This window comes from Equus caballus, chromosome 8 (genome assembly GCF_041296265.1).
Source record: "Equus caballus isolate H_3958 breed thoroughbred chromosome 8, TB-T2T, whole genome shotgun sequence".
Lineage (NCBI taxonomy): Eukaryota > Metazoa > Chordata > Mammalia > Perissodactyla > Equidae > Equus > Equus caballus.
In genome coordinates, this window is record NC_091691.1 from 25,148,028 (window position 1) to 25,169,531 (window position 21,504).

Below are 21,504 nucleotides of genomic sequence, written 5' to 3' on the forward strand. Positions count from 1 at the left end.
AAATTTTTTTAAAAATCATGACTGAAATGTCAAGTGTTCTGCCTCTGTGAGAAGCCTAGAGAGCAGTGTAATTTCTTTTTCTCTCATTCAGTTTTTTTAAATATGCATTTTAATGACTTTTGAGGTTTGTTTCCATCATTAAACAAAAAGTAGATGGAGAGAGAGAAGAAAGAGTTGGGCAGTGTTTGCCTATGAAAAGTCATCCTGTTCTTAACGGGTGCTCGACTTTTTCTAAAGTTGGGTTTCTCTGCTGTGTAGCACGGCAGGCCTCATGTGAAATTCTCTTCAAATTTGTAGGTAATAAGGGCTTTTAAATAAACACATATGGCCTTCCTGCCAAGCTCTGAAGCCACTGGCTGACTGAGGCATAGAAGAAAGATGATCGGATATTGTATTCATTTGCTAGGGCAGCCTTAACAAAGTCCCACGGGCTGGGCATCTTAAACAACAGAAACTTATTTTCTCAGAGTTCTAGAGGCCAGAAGTCCAAGATCAAGGTGCCAGCAGGGTTGTTTCTTCTGAGGCCTCTCTCCTTGCTTTGTAGATGTCTGTCTTCTCCCTGTGTCATCACTTGGGCTTCCCTCTGAGTGTGTCTGTGTCCTAATCTCTTTTGATAAGGATACCAGTCCTGTTAGATTAGGGTCCACCCTATCAGTCTCATTTTAATTTAATTACCCCTTTAAAGGCCCTGTCTCCAAATACGGTCACATTCTGAGGTACTGGGCTAGGACTTCAACATGGGAACTTGGGGGGACACGATTCAGCCCCTAACAGACCTCCTGGTTCCATGCCTTCCTCCAAGGGGTTGTAACAGTGAGGAGATCATTTATATGATAATTACCCAGTCTAGAGATGACCAGAAACCACAACAGACACTGGTTCATACCTGATATCCCACGCTAGCTCCATCCTCAGACCACTGTCTCTGGGGCAGGCGAGGACTGGGATGGAGGCTGGACGGGAGGATGAGCTAGAGATGAGGACCGTTACTCTTGGATTCTGTTTTGTAAGAGTTTTGTTTGGTTTTAAGTCAGGTGAAATTCACATAACGGAAAATTAACCATTTTAAAGTGAACAATTTAGTATCTTCACAATGTTGTACAACTACCCCCTCTATCTAGTTCTAAAACATTCTCATCACTCCAAAAGGAAACCCTGTCGCCATCAGCAGTCATTTCCTCTCCCCCCTCACCAGCCCCTGGCAGCCCCAGTCTGCTTTCTGTCTCTCTGGATCTACCTGTTCTGGATGTTTCATATCAATGGAACCATACAGTATGTGGCCTTTTGTGTCTGGCTTCTTTCACTTAGCATAATGTTTCCCGAGTTCATTTTCTAAGTTTTTAACCTCGATTTTTTTATATAAACAAGCTTACTTTGGTTACCTTTTATCAGTTTCCCAAGTCGCTAGCCATAAAATCTTTAAAACAAAGGACACCTGTGAGTATTTGGGGGGATGCAAAAGAAGGTGGGGCATAAGCTGAATCTGGAGAGATGGGGCCTCCTAAACCGAGTGGATGGCGGCATCTGCCCCACAGTCCTGTCCCGTAGCCTAATCGTGTGTGTGTGTATACAAATACCCTCATACTCATAAAGAACAAAAATTAATGATACAACACTCGTGTTCCCACCACCCAGACTTAACAAATGTTAACAGTTGGTCATGTTTACCTCAGAATCTTTTTATTTTTTCACTTTTTATTCCAAATTAATTATAGACCCATAAAAAGTTGCAAAAACTGTACACTGAGGTCCCATCACCCAGCTCCCTCCAATGGTGGCATCTTACATACCTGTAGCACATTATCAAAGCCAGGAAGTTGGTATTCGAACAATAAAATTAACTAGTCTTCCTTCCTCCCTTCTTTCCTCCCTCCCCCCTCCCTCCCTCCCTTTCTCCCTCCACCCCCTCTCCTTCTTCTTCTCCTTTTATGTCTTTGTCATAATTCTGACATTTTATTACATATATAGATTTGTATAACCACCACCACATTCAAGATACAGACGGTTCTCACCATGAAGAAACACCCTCACGTTGACCACGCCTGCCCCGCCCCTGACCCCTAGCAACCACCGATCTATTCTTCTCCTTTACAATTTTATCATTTCAAGAATGTTACATAAATGGGGTCATATAGTATGTAACTTTGTAAGATTGGCCTTTTTTTCCCGTTCAGCATAACGCTCTTGAGATCCATCCAAGTTGTTGAGGGCATCAGTAGTCTGTCCCTTTTTATCGCTGAGCAGTTCTCCGTGGTATGGATGTACCACACTTTGTTTCACCACTCACCCAGTGAAGGACATTTGTGGATCCTTTTTTTAAAACGAAGTAAAGACGTTACAGATACAGATGAGGCCTCCCTTCATCCTATTTCCCTCCCTCCTCAGAAGCAGTCTTTATCTTGCTGCTACTGTGCACACATGATTTTTATTGCATATTGATGCTTCCAAAAACCATATATTATGTTGTTTAACATGTTTTAAACATTTACATAAATGTTATATTGCATGTATCTTTTGACAAGTTGCTTTTTTGCTCTAGATATTACGCTCAAGATTCAGTCCTATTGATTCAAGTGGCTCTGGTTCGTTTTTCTTCACCGCTATATATATCCCTTTGGGTTCCTGTATCACTATTTATCTATTCCCTACTAATAGACACTTAGATTGTTTCCTGTTCTTCACTATTCCAAACAATGTTGTAATGAACATCCCTGAACTGCCTCCTCGTGAGATGATAGCTTCTTTGGAAAGACAAGAAGAACCTTCAACGAGAAGCTTCAACAACAAAGGGGTCACCCCTGGGTTAGCTTTGGAGAAGGCTAACTCGCGTCCATGGGGCACCCACTAGGTGCTGGCACTGTACCAGGCAGCTCAAGTACATGGTCTCAGCTGGACTTGGGAGGCGCCTGAGGGCCGAAGGTTTGGGCAGCCTCCCAAGTTCCAGAAATATTGACCCCAAAGGGGTGAAGGCATTCACCCTACTTTTTTCAGTTCACGTTGCTCACCTCTTACTTTGCATTTCTTCAGAACTTGAAAAGCAAAGACTCTGGAGCCAGACAGCTCACGTTTGTTCTCCTGGTCCATCACTTATTGGTCTATGAGCTTGGGAAAATTATTCGAACTCTCTGAGCCTCAGTTCCCTTATCTGTGAATGGAAATAGCACCTACCTTATACAGCTATTGAAAGAAGGAAATGAGATCATCTATGTAAAACCCTCAGCATGGTGTCTGACAGCGCAGAGCAAATCTTAGATGTAATCATTGATGGCTGTCAAATGATGATGATGAAGGTAGCGTCTCTCCGATTGTGAGTCTATCTTTTTTTTTTAAAGATTGGCACCTCAGCTAACAACTGCTGCCAATCTTCTTCTTTTTTTTTTTTCCTGCTTTTTCTCCCCAAATCCCTCCAGTATAGTTGTATATTTTAGTTGTGGGTCCTTCTAGTTGTGGCATGTGGGATGCCACCTCAACATGGCCTAATGAGTGGTGCCACGTCCGTGCCCAGGAGCAAACCAGTGAAACCCTGGGCCGCCGAAGCAGAGTGCCTGAACTTAACCACTCGATCTCGGGGCCGCCCCGTAAGTCTATTTTTCCATCCTGTTGCTTTACAAAAATAAAAAAATGGATCACTAATACCATTTTCCTACTAAGCATTGTATTACAAAGGAGGGATATTTTGTAAACACGCAGAAAATAAGTCCACTGTTTTTCTTTTTCTTTGAGGAAGATTAGCCCTGAGCTAACATCTGCTGCCAATCCTCTCTTTTTGCTGAGAAAGACTGGCCCTAAGCTAACATCCGTGCCCATCTTCCTGTACTTTATATGTGGGACGCCTTCCACAGCATGGCTTGCCAAGCAGTGCCGTGTCCACACCCAGGATCCGAACTGGCGAACCCTGGGCTGCCGAAGCAGAATCTGTCAACTTGTTAACCGTTGTGCCACCGGGCCGCCCCGAGAACTCCCCTGTTTTTCAACCTGATGTCATCAGTGGGTCAGTTCGTTTTCTCTTTCCAGTTGCCGGGGGAACATCATGTACTGTTCAAAATACCTGTAGATGGTTAAAATCTCTCTCTGGGTGTGTCCAGGGCACCACGTATATCGATATTTGTTAAGACTCTAGAAATGCTTGCCTTTCATCTGACAGGGCCGTGGGATTGTGGACTATAGGTCAGGCCTACTGTAATGCCACACACAAATCCCTTCTGGGGGCCATCATTTTGTCACATGGCAGAAATTTTGGAAGCGAGAGAATTGAGATCGACTCCACCGAAAGCCTAAACATGCTGCTTAAGTGAGTAACAGGGAAGGTGAACTAAAATGTTACCTGAGGAACACCTGGCAGAGAGTATGTGTTTACGAAAACAGCAGTTTCAAAATCCCCTTTACACAGCTGCTGCATGACTGTCGTCTTCACGACCCTTTTATAAAGAGTGTTTGGGGACCAATCAGATTCTCTCACTTGAGAATCTGCCCTGAGAGACTCAGGTATTGGGAGTTGAGTCACGTTCATGATTAAGAGCTGGGGCGAAGGGCTATGAGCTGATGTCCCGATGCTGCCCACGCCTGGCTTAATTCTTAGTTTCTGTGAGATACGCCACTCTCTTTCCAGTGTCTTTCCTCTTTTTTTATTTTTAATTTTTTGCTTAAGCTAGTTTGAAGTGTGTCTCAGTTACTTGAGTTAAAAAATTATAATAAGGTATCTTTCCCCTACAATGAGAGAAAATTAAAAAAGGAATTTCCTTCTCAGGAAGTTTGCAAGTAACACAAACAGCCCAGCCTCAACCATCAAAAAAATGTCATGAATATTTCAGTTCCAAATTGAAGAAGTCATTAATTTGAACCAAAAGATGGGAGAACATGAGAACTCATAGCCCTGTTGCTTGGCAAATGGTCACTTTCCAGTACTTACTGACTCCACCAAATGCCACCATGGTCCCAGGCTCCACAGATAACCAATTCCTCTGCTAAATTCCGATGACTGAAGCAAAGTGGAGGACAAGAGAGGTCGCCTGGGCCTGATGGACTGTCTGTGAAGAGAGCTGCTTGTTGTAAGCAGGAAGGCCAGTCGATTGATAGATCATAATCAGGAAGTATTTTGAAAATTAAACCAAGGCATGTGAAGGTGCAGTTTATATCACCTCCCTCCAGGCAACGTGACGTGGGGCGAAGAGGCTAATAAATGTGGAAAGGTAAGGGAGTTCATAAAACCAGAAGCACGCATGATTTTGCACCCCTAATTTTATGGCTCTAGACCTGGGGTTAATCTCTTGAAGCTTGGAAGAGATTGATTGGAGGCAGCTAAAAGGAAGTTTTACTTTTTACAAAGCAGAGAGTAAACTCATGGAACTCCTGACCCCAAGAACTGGTACCCTCCAAAATAAAGTAATGGAAAACAGATGCATCAATGATTATAACTGCCCCTTCCAATATGTAGATATACAGACATACCTGCATGTTCTTAAACACGCACACATGCTGCACCACAGTTTGAGACTGAGACTGAGCGGAACGCCCCTTTGGTTTAGCCCAGAATGGCCTTGATTGCTCCTATTTTAAGTGAATATTGACACCCCCCTGCACAGGGAAACAGAAGCATCTGGGAGACTACTCTCTTACTGTTACTGCACCAGGTCCATTTTTGCCTATTGCCAGGAAAGCCAAACACTGAGACGACGAGATTGCAACAGAGAGAGTTTAATCACAAGACAGCCATGTGAAGAAGCGAGAGCATGAGTTTCAAATCCGCTTCCCCAAAAATGGAGACTCAGGGATATTTATGGGTTAGAGGGAAGGTGGTCTGAAACCTGGAGATAGATGATGGGAGGTGAGGAGAGGTGAGAGAATTGATGGTCTGCACACAAGCGTAGTCAGACTCCATGCTTCTTCACAGGACGCATGTTCACAAAATGGCGGCATGAGCAGGATCTGAGGGTGGGGTTTTTAGCCTCTTAACGTCAAAAGGTCACTTATCAGACATCTGCACAGGCCCAGTGGATGGGTTGGTGTTCTCAACCGGTCTGAAGCAGACAAGGGGTTCTAATTCCTGAAAAACAGCTCAAACCCCATTACCATGGTGACCCAGGCTTCAGGGAGATGTTATCTACAGGAACCTAGTGGGAGTCAGATAGCATATTGCCTAACAGCACAGTTAGCAGTGGGTGGGTTAGACAGCTAATAGCTATATCAGTAATTGCCAGAAGGAGAAATACTTTAGTTACTAGCTGCTTAACAATGGCTAACTGTTTGCTGGTTTCATTAATAACTATTGTTGATGATCAAGGAAGATGATGGTGTTATTTTATAGACATATAACTAAATGTGATTTAATTTTTTAAACAACATACCCTTGTAAATAATTACGATAGTAATATAGTTAATCATTGACAATTTAGAAAACAAGGAGAAGTCCAGAAATGAAAACAAAAATCATCTGTAATCCCATCAGCCAGGTAGAATGCAAGTTAAGGCTTTGGCTTGTGTTCTTCTAGTATGTTCTTCCTGCGTGTATACACAGACATAAACATTTTAAAAGAGAATCAATATCATATTCTGTTTTGAAACTCTTTTTCATTTAACATAATGTGACCTTTTTCTCAAGTCTTTCATTATTTTCACACAACAGGGGTTCTTTACCTCACTATGTGGCAGACCCCACGCTCCTTGTACCCAGCCACACTGGCCTCTTCTCTGTTCCCCATTGTAGTGAGTTGAATAGGGGCCCACAAAAGGCATGTCCACCCAGGATCTCAGAATGTGACTTTCTTTGGAACTAGCTCTTTGCAGATTTAATTAAGGTAGGGATCTTGAGGTGAGATCATCCTAGATTAGGGTGGTTCCTAAATCCAGGGGCAAGGGTCCTTCTCAGAGAGAGACAGAGAAGACACAGAGACACCGAGAGGAGAAGGGCGTGTGAAGAGAGATGGAGGCAGAGACTGGAGTGATGCATCTCCAAGCCAAGGAAGGCCAAGGATCGACAGCCACCAGAACCAGGGGCAAGGATTCTTCCTCAGAGCCTCCAGAAGGAACCAACCCTGTCGACACCTTGACTTGGCTTCTGGCTTCCAGAAGTGTGAAAGAACAAATTTTGCTGTTTTAAGCTATCAAGTCTGTGGTAGATTGTTATGGCAGCCCTGGGAAACTAATATGCTCACACACACCAAACTAATTCACATCTCAGGGCCCTTGCACTCACCACGTCCTCTGTCTAGAATGCCTTTCCCCCAGATTTTTGCATTGTTTTCTCTGTCTTGTCATTCATGGCTCAGAACAAGGTCACTTCCTCATAGGGACCTTCCCAGTCACCCAACCCCACTCCCTTTTCAGCCTGTCACCCTGCTTTGCTGTCCACATAATATTCATTGTTACCACATGTTCCTTTCCGTTCATTTGTTTTCTTCTCTGTCCGCCTCTCCACCTTGAAGGTGAATTCTCTGAGAAGAGGGTCTTGGGTACCTTGCTCCTTGCTCTGTTTCTACCAATCACTCAGAGCAGTGTCTGGTCCATAGTTAGTGTTCAATAACCTAAAAACTGGTGGGACACACAGATGAATGAATGTGAGTTGGTTCTGAACAGATTTGAGTTTCACTAGCAGCTCCCTGCTGACTCATGCGGCCGAGGCTGGGGGAACCCCTGTTCCCCTCGGAGCTCATCTTTGCCCTCTCTTCTTCTTTAAGGGGATCTCTGCTTGTAATTTTTTACCTCTAGGAGGTGAACGAGACAAGCAAAGTACTCTGCAAACACTTAAGAAATTCAAGAATGGCTATCTTTCTTCATTTACTGCCGTTCTTTCATGGCTGGGAGGCTGAGGATTTGCATTTCTTATCTGTGTCCAGGCCATGAGGGCGTCAGAGCAAGCCTCATCTTGCTGAAGAATCAAGGAGTGTCAGAAGCTGGAAGTGAAAGAGTGACAGAAACTGGGACCGATCACAAACTCAAACCAGTTTATCTCCTTTCCAATCCAGAACTGAGAATTGAAACCATTCCATAGGAAGTTCTTTCTTCCCCTCTTATGCAAAAATCCAAGACCAGCCAGTTCCTTTTTTAATACACATATATTAATAGCAACATTCACCAAACTTCAAATAAAATGCAAAGTGCTCTTGCAATCCTGTCTGTACTACCCTTCTGAATGCAATGGGTTTTATTTATGCCCAGCCCTTTCCCATCCCTGTCCCAATTCGTGTGTAATTTTTACTTAACTCTTTCATGATGCAGCTCAGCGTCCACACCCTTTTTTGACTTTACAGTATACAGTATTTTCTATCAGGACGTAGTTGACAACCCATAAAGGTCTCTGCTTGAGTAGTAAGCCCATTTCTGTGAACCATCACTCAGACACATGCAACCCCAGACTGCTTGTCTCATATAAAAGTTTATTGAAGTGGTAAGTTTCTTATAAGTACAGAAACACAAGCAAACGAACCGGGAGGAAGCTCCCCCCCGCCCAACCATTGGGCAGCATTTCCCTTTTAACAATAAAACCAAACACAAGTGGGAAGGAGCTCTCTTCCCTGAAGCCTTTTCAATTGTTCAACTTTCAAATCTGTGCAGAGGAATGGATTAGTTGTAACAGTTTCCCTCAGAAATACTGTTTTGCCCCATCCCTCCCAGGGATAATCTCCTTCTTACCACCGCTCGAAACTCAGATATTCACCACAGCTCGGGAGTCTCTCCGTCTAGTCTGTTTCTGCTAAAGCTTGGCTGAAAGATGAATTGGTCCCACGGAACCCAGGTGACCTACTGGCTTGTCTAATGATGCCTGGGCTTCTTCCAGAAGCCAGAACTCCCCTCCAATCACTTCACTCTCCTTGTCCCAACTAGAGCCCACACACAGGCTAGATATGACCCCAGGAGCTGAGAACCATCCAAGGCTCAGGCAGGTGAAGGAAAGAGGCCAGTGAATCGCAGGTGCTGATGGGCGTCTCCTGTAGCTCTGACTCTGCTTGGCAGAAGGGTGGACAGTTTTGCCATCTTCAGTTCTGCAAGTGTCCAAGGTTAGGCAGAAGTTTCAGATGCCTAGAAGCTCTATCCTCCGTTCCCCCAAGATTTCTGTGGTGACACTCTGCAACCAAGCAGCCCACTCTGCCACACCACTTCTCTAAATCGGATTCTCTGAATCTGGACGTTCTAGGAAACCTCAAGCCAAGTCTGATGTCGTTACTCTGTGCACCAGCCAAACTGTTTCTCCAGAGATCTTGGTTCTTGGTGACAACCTCTTTTCTTGGCTTGGTTATTTAATGAGAGGCCGGAGTCAGATAGGAGGGGCTCCATGGCTCACTGGGGTCAGCGATTAAAGCGTCTGGAACACTCCTAGCAATACTCAGTTCCCCCGTGAGCTAGACGCTTGTGCTCTGGTTATTAACTGGCTCATCCGGCATCTTCTTCCGGAGGCAGCGGTTGATCAAGGTGGAGATGAAGTTGGGAAAAGATGGGCTGGAGAAGTAGTACACCAAAGGGTCCAGCATGCTGTTCATGTAGGTGAAGCTGAGGGTGATGAAAAACGCAAGGTCAATCGAGCGATAGATGTCACAGTTCTTTGTACCCATAGTGCGCAGGAGCCAGAAAATACGTATGCGCACAGCGACACTGGGCAGGAAGCAGACAACAAAGACAATTGTCACCACCATGATGAAGTTAATGGCCCTCTTGATCTTGGCGTGCTTATCCATTTGTCGCTGCCGCAGGCTCCAGATGATTCTGGCTGAGCAGAACAGGATGATGCCCAGGGGCAAGAAGAACTCCAGGAGGAACATCGCATCGTGCCACCTGAAGGTATGGCAGATGCTAAAGCTGCTGCACAACTTCGCATTGCCATTCCTGATCAACCTCTTCTGGCCCAGGAGATGAACTGTCAGTCCAATGGTGACACCCCACAAGAGGCAGGAGATGATGCCTGCTGTTCGATTGGAGATCTTGTTCAGAGCATGGTGGGGATGGACCACCCGGAAATACCTGTCTACCGCCACCACCGTGAGGAAGATGATGCTGCCCTGGCGGTTCATGGCCAGCATGAAGAGCATGATCCGGCAAGGGATGTCCCCAAACCTCCAGTCCCACTTCCTCACATAGTTGTCCGTCAGGAACGGTAGGCAGATGATCAAGAGAAAGTCAGCCACGGCTAAGTTGAACAGGAAAATCCGGCTGGATTTCCAGGATTTGAGGTGGAAACAGAAAATCCAAAGGGCAAGGCCATTGCCCAGGAGGCCGAACACAAACTCCAGCCCCAAAACCGGTGGCAGCACATTGGCAATGAAGTCATCCCGGAACACACAGCAGTTTTTCTTGTCTATTTCCAGAAAATGATCCCGCTGGTGGTATGGGTTCATGAGTGGATCGAGCTGGTCCTAGGGAGCTCCTCACCTAGTGAATCCTCAAGGGAAGTGGTGCCCGTCTATGTGGTTCAGCGCCTGCCTTTATGTCATGTCAGGGTGTTGAAATAGATGACTAAACGCTTACCAGGAAACTACGAAATCACTTTTAAAAAGACAGTAAGGCTCTTATGCAACTTGCTGTTTGCATAAACAAGTAATAAAATCCCCTGACCAGGCGGGAACCCACGAAATTTTCTAAACGTAAAGGATAAGTTTAGGCAAGCCATCTGTCATTTGTAAATTACTGAAATGTGGAGGTCTTCCCTTTGGAGGGCTGTGTGCCTGTGTATCGAGTACTTAGCACCAGAAAACTGATTCACTACCATGCGGTTAGCTTACGTAATCAACAAAAACAAGAACAATAACAATTTACAATGTTCAACAGCATGGTTTTCCAGAAACATTAAGAATTAGCATAAAATATTAACATGCATATAATTTAAGAAACAGTAGCCTGCATATGATTTCTTTTGGAAAGACCAAGAGGACAGTCATTGTCTATTTTATGAGGACAGATGTATTGAATTTGATGTTCCCATGCCATCCTCTCTACACAAACATAGATTGCTTTTCCACACCAGAACTCTGCACTCAATCTCTAGTTAGAAAAAAAAAAAAAAAGCTACTTGAGAGCAGCATAAAATTTCCTAAGATGTTTGAAAACTTGAACCTAATTTGGATTGCCAGTGGTATGTTAGAATAAGTTGGTTTTTTGGTTTGTGTTAGATTTTGATATGCTTCTGTGCTCATGTAAGTGATTTATTTTTAAGTATGTGATTTTGTTTTTAATTAATAAGCTTTATTTTTTAGAGCAGTTTTAGGTTCCCAGCAAAATTGAGCAGAAAGAACAGAGAGTTCCCATCCACCCTGTCCTCACTCTTGCACAGCCTCCTCCTCTAAGTGCGTGATATTTTAAAAGCCCCTATTTTTCAAAAATTAAACTTAGAGCAACAAGACCTAAGAGGACTTTGAACTCTGCCTCTCAAGCAGGTCACCATTTCACACATCATTTCCTTGCTTTTCAGTATAATTGGGTGTAACCCTACAGAACATTTCTACCCTTTAATATCTTGGTTAGGAATTCCTGCTATGCAAGATGTTGTAAATTGTGTTGGATCTACTTTGAGTTAGAAATAGGAGATTTGTGGGGCTGGCCTGCTGGTGCAGTGGTTAAGTGCATGCGCTCCGCTTCAGCGGCCCAGGGTTCACCGGTTTGGATCCCGGGTGGGGACCTGGCACCGCTTGGCAAAAGCCATGCTGTGGTAGGCATCCCACATATAAAGTAGAGGAAGATGGGCACAGATGTTAGCTCAGGGTCAGTCTCCCTCAGTGAAAAGAGGAGGGTTGGCAGCAGTTAGCTCAGGGCTAATCTTCCTCAAAAAAAAAAAGAAAGAAAGAAAGAAAGAAATAGATTTGTTTCCTTAGTTGCATACCAAGGTTCAACAGTAGGGGTTTGTAGACTCTTCACAGTAAGCTGCAGTCACGATAATCTAATCTTAGACTCATAGGAACCAGGGGAACTTGATGAAGATGATGATGAAGAGGAAGTTGGCACCCATGTTACAGAGAACTTCCAACATGCCGAACCCCGTGCACAATGCTTTAAATACATTATCTTGTTTTATGCTGACTGCAGTCTGTGAGATAGGGAACATCACTGATTCTGACTTCAAAATGAAGAAAGTGAAGCTCCGAGAGATTGGTAATATATTCAAGTCTATCCAGCTAATAAGAGCAGAGCTTGAATTTGAATCCAGCATTGGCTTCAAAGCCTGTGTCCCTAACCATTACACACACTGCCTCTTATGTTAATGCTCCTTCTGGAAGGCTACTTTGGATTGGGGTGACATTATGTGGGGTATTAGGTTCTATTGAAATGACTGGTATTTGTTTCCCGTCCTTGCTGCCCGTGAATATGCTGCTTCCTTCTTGGATGAATGTGAACTTGTCAATGAGGTTCATAAAGCAATCCTAAGGGCCTTTATTAACTAAGAGTCAGAAGCCCGAAGTTAGCAGCAATAAATGCATATATTAAGAAATTAGAAAGATCTCAAATAAATAACCCAAATTTACATCTCAAGGAACTAGAAGAAGAACAAACCAAGAGTCAGAAAAACTAATAACAATAGTTATTCCCGGGAGCTGAAATTTGCAAGGGAATCTCCTTTCTAAGTTTTACAATTTTACAATATTTGGGTTTTATTTTGAAACAATAGTCATGGATAAAATTAGAAAAGAATAGCAACAAATATTGTTAAATTTGTAAAAAGAAAAGCTGGACTTTGGATGCTTGTTCTGGCTCTGTTAACTAGCGGTCAAACCTCTTAACCTCAGCTGCCTCGTGTGTGAATTGAAGGATTGGACCATCTTCAAGCTTCCTTCCAGCTTTCACATGCTCTGATTGTAAACCCAAGTTCACAACTACTCAGACAGAATGAAACTTCCCGTCTGCCTGGATTCTGGCACCTGCTATGGAATTTCCGGTCTTCCCATTGCAACACGGGCATGTCTTGTCTTGCTTGTATCCTTCTTTATGTACTTATTTTTTTCCTTACTAGTGGATGAGTTGTACAGAAACTTGTTATAATGAATCATTTCAACAGCTAAGGCAGTGAGTCCACAGAGTTTGGGGGAAACTCCACTTCAGATCTATGACTTTCACAATTAACTCGGATCTCCATGCCTAGTTATCTTATTACATCTTGAATGTGTGCCACTGACCTGGATTGAACCATTTTTCAGAATTAAAAATAGATAGCTATCATCTCTCAACTGGCTTGCTTTGTGCCAGGCATTGTGCTAAGGGATTTGCATATGTGATCTCATTTGATCCTCACTCACAAAAACCCTGCGAGTGATGTGCTGTTATTATCCTCATCCTCGTCGTACAGTCAGAAAACCAAGGCTTAGAGAGGTGAAGTAATTCACTATTATTTGCCTTTGAACTTCGCTGGGATTTCTGTTTTAGTTATCTATTGCTGTGTAACAAACCACCACAAAATTCAGTGGCTTAAAACAACCACCGTTGCATTACCTCTATGGGTTGACCGGGCTCCGCTGGTCCGTTCTCGTTTGGGGTCTCTTGGGTGGCTGCTAGGCTCAAGCAGGACTCTGGGACACCTGAGCTTCCCTCCCTCTTCATATAGTCTCGCGTCTGCCTATGTGGCATCTCTGTGTGGCATCCACACACGGTCTCTTCACACGTCCTTTCCACAGGGTAGGTTGGACTTCTTACGAGGCTACTCAAGGCTTCCAAAAGCACACAGCAGGCCTTCTTAATGGCTAGGCTCCGAAATCCTAGAACGTCACCTCCACTGCATTCCTTTGGTTAAGGCAAGTCATATAGCCAGGCCATGTTCTACTGGGAGGGGCCGCATATGGGTGGGAGTACAGGAAGCATAGTTCATTGGGGGCATTTTGGGAGACTTCCCTCTGCAAATCATAAATGACATTGAGTTGGCTAGACACTTGGGAAATGAGGACCTCTGGACTACTACAGAAGAAGATGAAGTAGGAGAAATCGGGAAGTAAGGAGGTAGAAAGGAAATGGATGATACTGACCAGCAGGGCATATAAAAAGAAACGAGAAGGATATTGCAGAGTGTTGAAATATAGTGTTGAATTTAATGTAAAAAACCTAAGGGCAAAGCAGAATAACCAAATAATCTTGAAAAAGAAGAACAAAGTTGGAGAACTCACACTTCCTGATTTAAAAACTCACTGCAAAGCTACAGTAATCAAGACAGTGTGGTCCTGGAACAGCCACATGCAAAAGAATGGAGTTGGACTGCTTCCTCACAGTGCACACAAAAATTAACTCAAAATGGATCACAGACCTAAACGCAAGACATAAAACTCTTAGAATAAAACCTAAGAATAAGTCTTCATGAACTTGTCTTAAGCAAAGCCTTCCTAGGTACAACACCTAAGGCACATCGACAAGAGAAAAAATCAATAAATTGCACTTCATAACTTTAAAGGAGTGAAGTGGGATTTTCTTTTACAAAAGTAATAAAAAAATGCTTATTAAACAAACAAAACAAACAAGAGCCTGTTTGTGGAAGAAGGCTTTTTCACACACTGTTGGTGGCAAAATGTTGGCTCAGCCTTTTTGCCAGAGCTAATATACTAAGAGCTAATAAGAGAAAATACGATGAACTAATAGATAGAGTACTTACTCTCTGTTGGGCATTATTCTAGGTGTTTCATACATCTAAACTCACTTAGTACTCACCAGCACCCTATGGGGCAGGTACTATTCTTGTCCCCATTCTACAGACAAGGAAAATAAAGCATTGAGAGAGAAGTAACTTACCTGAGATCACACAGCTAATAAGTACAGGAGAAGGATTTGAACCCAGACAGTCTGGCTCCAGGGCCCATGCTGTCAGCCACTGTGCACACTGCCTCACCCCGTATGCCTGTCCTTTGACCCAACCATTCCACATCTAAGAATTTATCTTCCAAAAATCCTGGCACATGAGTCCAAAGATAGCGCATTCAGAATATTCACCATGGAATGGTGGCAATAGAGGAAAATTGGAAACAACTTAAATATCCATTAAAAGGCCATTAGTTAAATAAACTATACATCGTTCATTTATACGATGAAATGTAGTTAAAAACAATGAGCTTGATCTCTGTTCCGATGTGGGAAGCTAGTCATGACAAAAATGCTTTGCAAAACTGTATTTTATATATAATAATCCTACTTTAGCAAAACAAAATACTCATTATTTGTGTACAAGTGTGTAGATGCCCTGAATGCTAAGTCATCACCTCTAGGAAATGAGATTAGGAGGAATGAAAAGAAGACTTTCACTTCTTACTTTATATATTTGTTTGTTCTTTAAATTTTGAACAAAAACATAATTAAAGAAACGTAATTCTTTTTTAGAAATAAAGAATCTGAAAGACTATTCACAAATTGTGTGTTGTGACGAGTTGTGAACAGGCCCTTCTCTCCCTGAAGGATCTCACGGCTTCACCTCTTACCAGGCGTCCTGGCCCCAGCCCGGACTTTCCATTCGTGTCCCATTGATTGTCCTGTGGTTCCCAAACCATCTTCTCTCGTTCACCTCTCTCCTCTCTAATTGGAGGACCTTTCCGCACTGACTCACCTGGTTGCCTTCTATCCATCCCTCAGGGCCAAGTTTATGAGTCACTTCCTCTGAGAAGCCTTCCCCCACCCCTAAGCCAGGATTAGGGACACCTGGATTCTCCTGCAGAGCCCTGTGTTTACCATTTTTGCTGCAGTTAGCCTGAATGGCAATTTTCCTTTTTCCTTGGTTTCTACAATAGACCCCATGGGATCGGGGCTATGTTTTTCATTGTGTTTCTACTGTGCCTGGTACAGAGCTGGTGCCTAATAAATATTCCCTGAAAGGGAGGATGAATGAATGAATGAATCTTTACAAGGAATAAAATACTGACCCCTACCCACTCCCCCTATATCATCATTGTAGGCTGAATATAGATTATGCCCATATGTGAGCCCATCTGTTTATTCTACTCTATCTCAACCTGTACATATATATATAATTTAGTGCCCCAGCTTCATGGATGAACTCTGAAATTCTTGTGTTTAGTTTTAATGCTCTTTTGTTCCCATCTTGACATGCTTAATACTTTTTTTTTGGAAGATTAGCCCTGAGCTAACATCTGCTGCCAATCCTCCTCTTTTTTTGCTGAGGAAGACTGGCCCTGAGCTAACCTCCGTGCCCATCTCCCTCTACTTTATATGTGGGATGCCTACCACAGCATGGCATGCCAAGTGGTGCCATGTCCGCACCCAGGATCCGAACCGGCAAACCCTGGGCTGCTGAAGCAGAATGTGCGCACTTAACCGCTGGGCCACCGGGCTGGCCCTTCTTAATACATTTTGAACAAGGGATCTTGCAGTTTCGTTTTGCACCTGGCCCTGCAAATTATGTAGCTGGTCCTGAAGCCATTCATGCACTCGCTGTGATGATGGGGTCTTGAGTCATATTGGAAACGTCTGGATTAGAAGGCCCAGAGGGCAAGCAAGGTGAGATCATGCATTGCAGTGTGGCCAGCTCCCCACCTTGCTGTAGAATCTTAAACAATTGGCTCAGCCCCTTGTGTCCAGACTTATAATCCTGTCTAACCAGCCCCTGCACTCTGGTGACTCCAGATACCGTCTTAACCATTTCAGTTTCAATAAAGGGTAAGGAAACCCATCCTGAGAATAGACCTGACCTTAAATTTTTGCACTGTCAGCACCAATAGAAAGTACCTCTTATTTCTTCCATACGATTCGTATAGACTACGTGGCCTAATATCCCTGCTAGCTTTTGTGTGACTTTTCCTGAAAGACCCTGAGCAAGAGGAGAAAACATTTTCTAAATCGATTACATTTTTCCACTTCAGGTAGTTTAAACAGCGTCTTGCCGAAAAAGCTGTACTCCTCTTCCTTACAGTTTCTGAAGAACACTTCTTAAGATGATTTCTTTTTGTCACATTGTATGAATTTAAAACGGGAAGCAAAATGAGAGTCAAGACTGTCTTTGGGTTTTTGTTTGATTTTTCTTTCTTTTTGTTTGTTCTTGCTGGTTTTTAGTGAGAACGTCTGCCTGTTTTCTTTGGAGGGTAAAGTTTTAAGAAGTCTTTTAACACAGGGTCATACACAGGACACGGATTTTCTTCAGGAACTCATTTTTATTAAGATGAAGCAAGAAAGGAGCAGCCCAGGAAAGAATTCAAGCTAAGAATAGAATTCAAAGCAGAAGTGCGGGTTTTCACAGATTTCTACGAGGAGGACATATGTTCCTTGACGCTGATCGGAATGCTTACTTTTGCTCCTTCCCAAGCAGCTGGGGAGCAGGCGGCTTTAGGTGGTGACAATGCAGCAGCTACTTAGCGGCTCTGAACCCCAGGGGAAGTTGCTTCCATGCCTCAGTTTCTTTATGTGTAAGATGTGTTAATACAATAAGTCATAATATCGAGTACTTACTGCCAGACACTGCGCTTAATTCTTTACATGCACTTATTCATGCAGTCAAATATTTATTGAGCACCTGCTGTGTACAGGCCTTCTTCTAGGCCCTGGGGGTACCACAGTGAACAAGGTCTCTATGCTTCAGGATCCTACCTTCATTGAATCCACCCAACGATCTCTTGAAGTCAACATTATTGTTACCCCGGTTGGACAGGTGAGGAAATTGAAGCTAAAAGTGGTTAAATAAAACCTTCTCCCCAGATCACACTTCTAGTAAGAGGTTAGGCTAGGATTCAAACTTAGGTTCATCAGACTTTCTACAGCCCCTACTTTTCATCACTAGGCAATGCAAAGTGCCTCTGAAAAAGGAAATAAGGACAGCTGAAGGGGTGTTCTGAGGCCAAAGAACTAAAAGTTGGTAAGGTCCTTAAGTGCAGAGAGTACACTGGAAATTTGACAAAGTGTAAATAAAGGAGCTGAGAACAACTTTCACCACTTCGTGGCTTGAGAATAGAGCTAAGATTGGTTTGAAATCTTTCTTCCTAATCTAGGGCAGGGCTGCCTATCATTTCATAGAATCATCTAGTTCTGAGGGCTCCAGGTATATGTTTGGGAACTTATGTGCATAAGGACACTTAGCCTTCTTGCCCTTTCATGTTTGTACAGAATCCTGCAATAAGAGGGAAATACTGATGTTTGCAGAGAACAGGTCTAGAAACTATATTCATTGAAAAGGCGGAGGTCATTAACCTCCCTGCCTGCACCCCGCCCCCAAAAGACTTTGCTGTCACACAAGGGTTGACTAACGACGCTCCAGCTAAAAGGGACACTAGCACAGTGCCTGGCACAGAACATGAATTCAGTAAAGACATGGAGAATGAATGAATGAATAACTTCAACTCATAGTCACGTAACAAGCAGTCAAAAGCTATAATGCCAGACTCAGCACTTCCCTAAGGCTAACGGGATTTTTTCAAGCAGTCGGCTCCCACTGGAAAAATCAGGGCAGGTAAACATAGCCCTCAGCACCTTCTTTGAAATGTAAAGACTTGCAGAAAAATTCGGAGTCTGAAGAAGGTCAGATCGAACTGTTTTGCAGTCATTCTTCTCCGGCAACTGAGAAGTCAACAATGTAAGGGGGCCCCATGAAGACGAAAATCATCGGGATCAGGACCTCCCAATCTAAAGAGCCTCACTCAGCTTGAAATAAAATTATTGACTTACTCCAGTTTCTATTTCCCGAGACAAGTAACGATTGAAGGTCGGAAGACAGGAAATACTGATAAGTTATTAACTTCACTAACTTCCCCAGAGAGAGAACATAACTGGTTTAAACATTGGTATGTATTTACTCAGCTGTTCAAAATTACACAGGAGCCGAGCTCTTCCTAACCCCCCGCCCCAACACATACATGCCCCACTCCGTGCATATATCATCCCCGTCATTGTAATCAGATTATATAAATGCAACCTACTCACTTCTCAATTGGAACCTTTCAAAAAGGCACAGTAACCTGAGTTTCACATCCAACAGTGAGGAGGATACAGCTAAGAAAGGGTGGCATTTTCAAAGCCCCTCCCCCTTAGCACAAATTCTTTCCAAGTCGCCAATCTGTCCTCCTCGCTTTAGTGTGTCTGCCTTTTTTAGTGCCATTCAGCACGTTTGGAGATCCCACTGGACATCAGGCTAGCTTTGGAAGCTATTTGTTACACTGGTGCAACTCCTGTGACAGAGGCTCGAAACTGGCATCTCTTCCGGCCGCCGTGTCTTGGAGCGTCCTGGACGCTTGGGTCTCAGACTGCCGATTTTGAGCTTGGCGTAGAATTTGGGGAACAAAGGACTTGAAAAATAATACACCAGGGGGTCCAGCATGCTGTTCATGTAGGTGAAGCTCAGGGTAACGTGGAGGGCTATGTGGACAGACGGATCGCAGGCGCTCAAGGGCACCGTCCAGAGGAAGTACAGTCTGGCTGACACGCTGGGCAGGTAGCACGTGACAAATACCGCTGCCACCACCATGATGAACCGGGTGGCCTTCTTCATCCGCGTCTGCCTGGCTAGGTGCTGTCTCTGCTTCAGGCTCCAAATAATCTTGAAGGAGCAAAACAAGATGATGCCGAGGGGCAGGAAGAATTCCAGCTGAAACATGACGTCGTGCCAGCCATTGGCTGACTCCATGATGAAGCTCTCACAAGATACAGTCTCCCCTTGCACACACAGATGTTTCTCCATCAAAAGATACAGAGTCCCCAGGATGATCATGGTCCAAAGGGCACAGACGATGCCAGCCGCAGTCCGGTTGGAGATGGTGTTCATCATATGGTGGGGGTGGACCACTTTGAAATACCTGTCCACAGCCACCACCGTGAGGAAGACGATGCTCCCAGCCCTGTTCGTGGCCATCATGAAGAGCACCACCCGACAGGGAATATCCTCAAAGGCCCACTGTCTATGCCTGAGGTAATAGTCTGTCCGAAAGGGCAGGCAGACCATGAGAAGGAAGTCGGCCACTGCCAAGTTGAAAAGGTAAATAGTGCTCGGCTTCCAGGTCTTCATGTGAAAGCAGAAACCATACAGGGCAATGCCATTGCCCAGGGCGCCAAGAACAAAGGCCAGGATCAGCAGTGGTGGCATCACCTGAGGGATGGGGTCCCCCTCGATGAGGCAGCACGACTCGTTGTCCATAGTGGACACAGGACAAGTGCTCTGTGTGCCAGGCTGTAGAGTCCCCGCAAAGACACAGATGCTTATCTGAATGCTACTGCTCACACAGCTGCTGTTCTACCAACTTCTTCACTCCAGGATGCAGGTGCTGCACGTGTGGGTGGATGCAGGCGCTCCACGGAGAACAGCAACTTCAGCTGGGAAACGAGTGATTCAGGGAAGTCCTTTCTCTGGAGCCTGGGTCACAAGCTGCCTGTGTCCCTGGGAGCCGAAGCCTGGAGCACCTCCAGGCTTTGAAACTCATGAAATTACGCCCAAGTGATCATTTCTGGGAAGCATCTGGCAGCTCCGATGCGATTCATACTGGAGGGGAGTTGTGGGGTCCAGCCCCAGAATGGTTCTTGTTTGCAGCCTCACGCCTTCTCCTCAGACTCACTCTGTGCTGGAGAGCGCGCAGAGCTGCCCAGAAGGCAGGAGAAAAGCTTGTTTGTCTTCCCTCCCAGAGGAGAAATACAAACACTTCCTGGGGCCGTTCTGGGCCTCTGCTTCTGCTTTCCTCCCTAACCTTTGCCTGACCGCCCTGTCCTCTCCTTGTCCCAGGGGGCACTCCCAGGCCGTGCCAGTGGGGAGGCTCTGTTCTCCAGTCCTCAGAACCATTTCCTCTACCCACATCCAGAAATACAGCACTCAAAAATCAGAAGGGTCTGCGGAGGAAAAAAGCTCTGAAAACGGCACTTGTTGGTTGTTAGAAAAATTCCTTGAAGCACGTTGCCTTTCCTGCCTCCATTCGCAGCTCTGACCCTTTGCATCCTTCCATGGACCCAAGTAAGTGACCAGTTGCACAACCAGCAAGACCATGAAATGGATCTGAAGCCACTTCTCATGGATCTGTCTCCACAAGACAGGCTCTTTGGGACCCAGTTCCTCCCTCGGCTGTTTGCAAAAGAGGACTTGGCTCTGAGTTTCGCACTGGCTGTTCAAAAAAGCCAAACATGATGATCTATGTTTTTAATTTTAATTAAAATTAATTCAGTACAATCAATTAATGCTGAGCTCATTGATGGGGGCAAATGAAGGTCGGGGAGGTTGGTCAAGGAGTCTGTCTCTAAAATAATCATAGATAAAAATAGACTGCACCAAAGACGGACTCTTTGCTAAAATTTCCTCTCCTTTGGCTTCAGAGATGACCTATCTGCCCTGCGCCTTTCAGCTCCCAGCTGAGGAAAGGGGAGGGGGAGCATTGAAAGAACACAGGCGCCTGCTTCCAGATGCCAACTAAAGCTAAATTCTCCCCACTGAAGCCTGGACTCCAAATCAGCCCAACACCACCCCCAACTGCCCTCACCCTGCATGACCGCTGTCACCCCCCACCTGTTGAAAGTGTTGAAAGAGTTTCCTAAGTGGTTTCCTTTCCTCTAGTCCCTTCCCTGTAATTCCTCTCCCACACTACAATGTGGTTTTTCTAAGGCACAGATATGATCATATCCTTTTTCCTTACTTAAAAACTTTCA

At 44.5% G+C, this 21,504-nt stretch overlaps 2 protein-coding genes across 2 annotated transcripts; both read right to left on the reverse strand.

Moving 5' to 3' along the window:
• Positions 1-8,352: 8,352 nt before the first annotated feature.
• On the reverse strand, positions 8,353-10,636 carry HCAR2 (hydroxycarboxylic acid receptor 2). The gene has a single exon (XM_005614972.4). It carries the CDS (start codon positions 10,323-10,325, stop codon positions 9,336-9,338), a length of 990 nt encoding a protein of 329 aa, XP_005615029.2. The 5' UTR covers positions 10,326-10,636; the 3' UTR covers positions 8,353-9,335.
• Positions 10,637-17,028: 6,392 nt separating this feature from the next.
• On the reverse strand, positions 17,029-21,027 carry HCAR1 (hydroxycarboxylic acid receptor 1). Its single transcript, XM_014727600.3, has one exon. It carries the CDS (start codon positions 20,012-20,014, stop codon positions 19,016-19,018), a length of 999 nt encoding a protein of 332 aa, XP_014583086.1. The 5' UTR covers positions 20,015-21,027; the 3' UTR covers positions 17,029-19,015.
• Between the last annotated feature and the right edge of the window lie 477 nt (positions 21,028-21,504).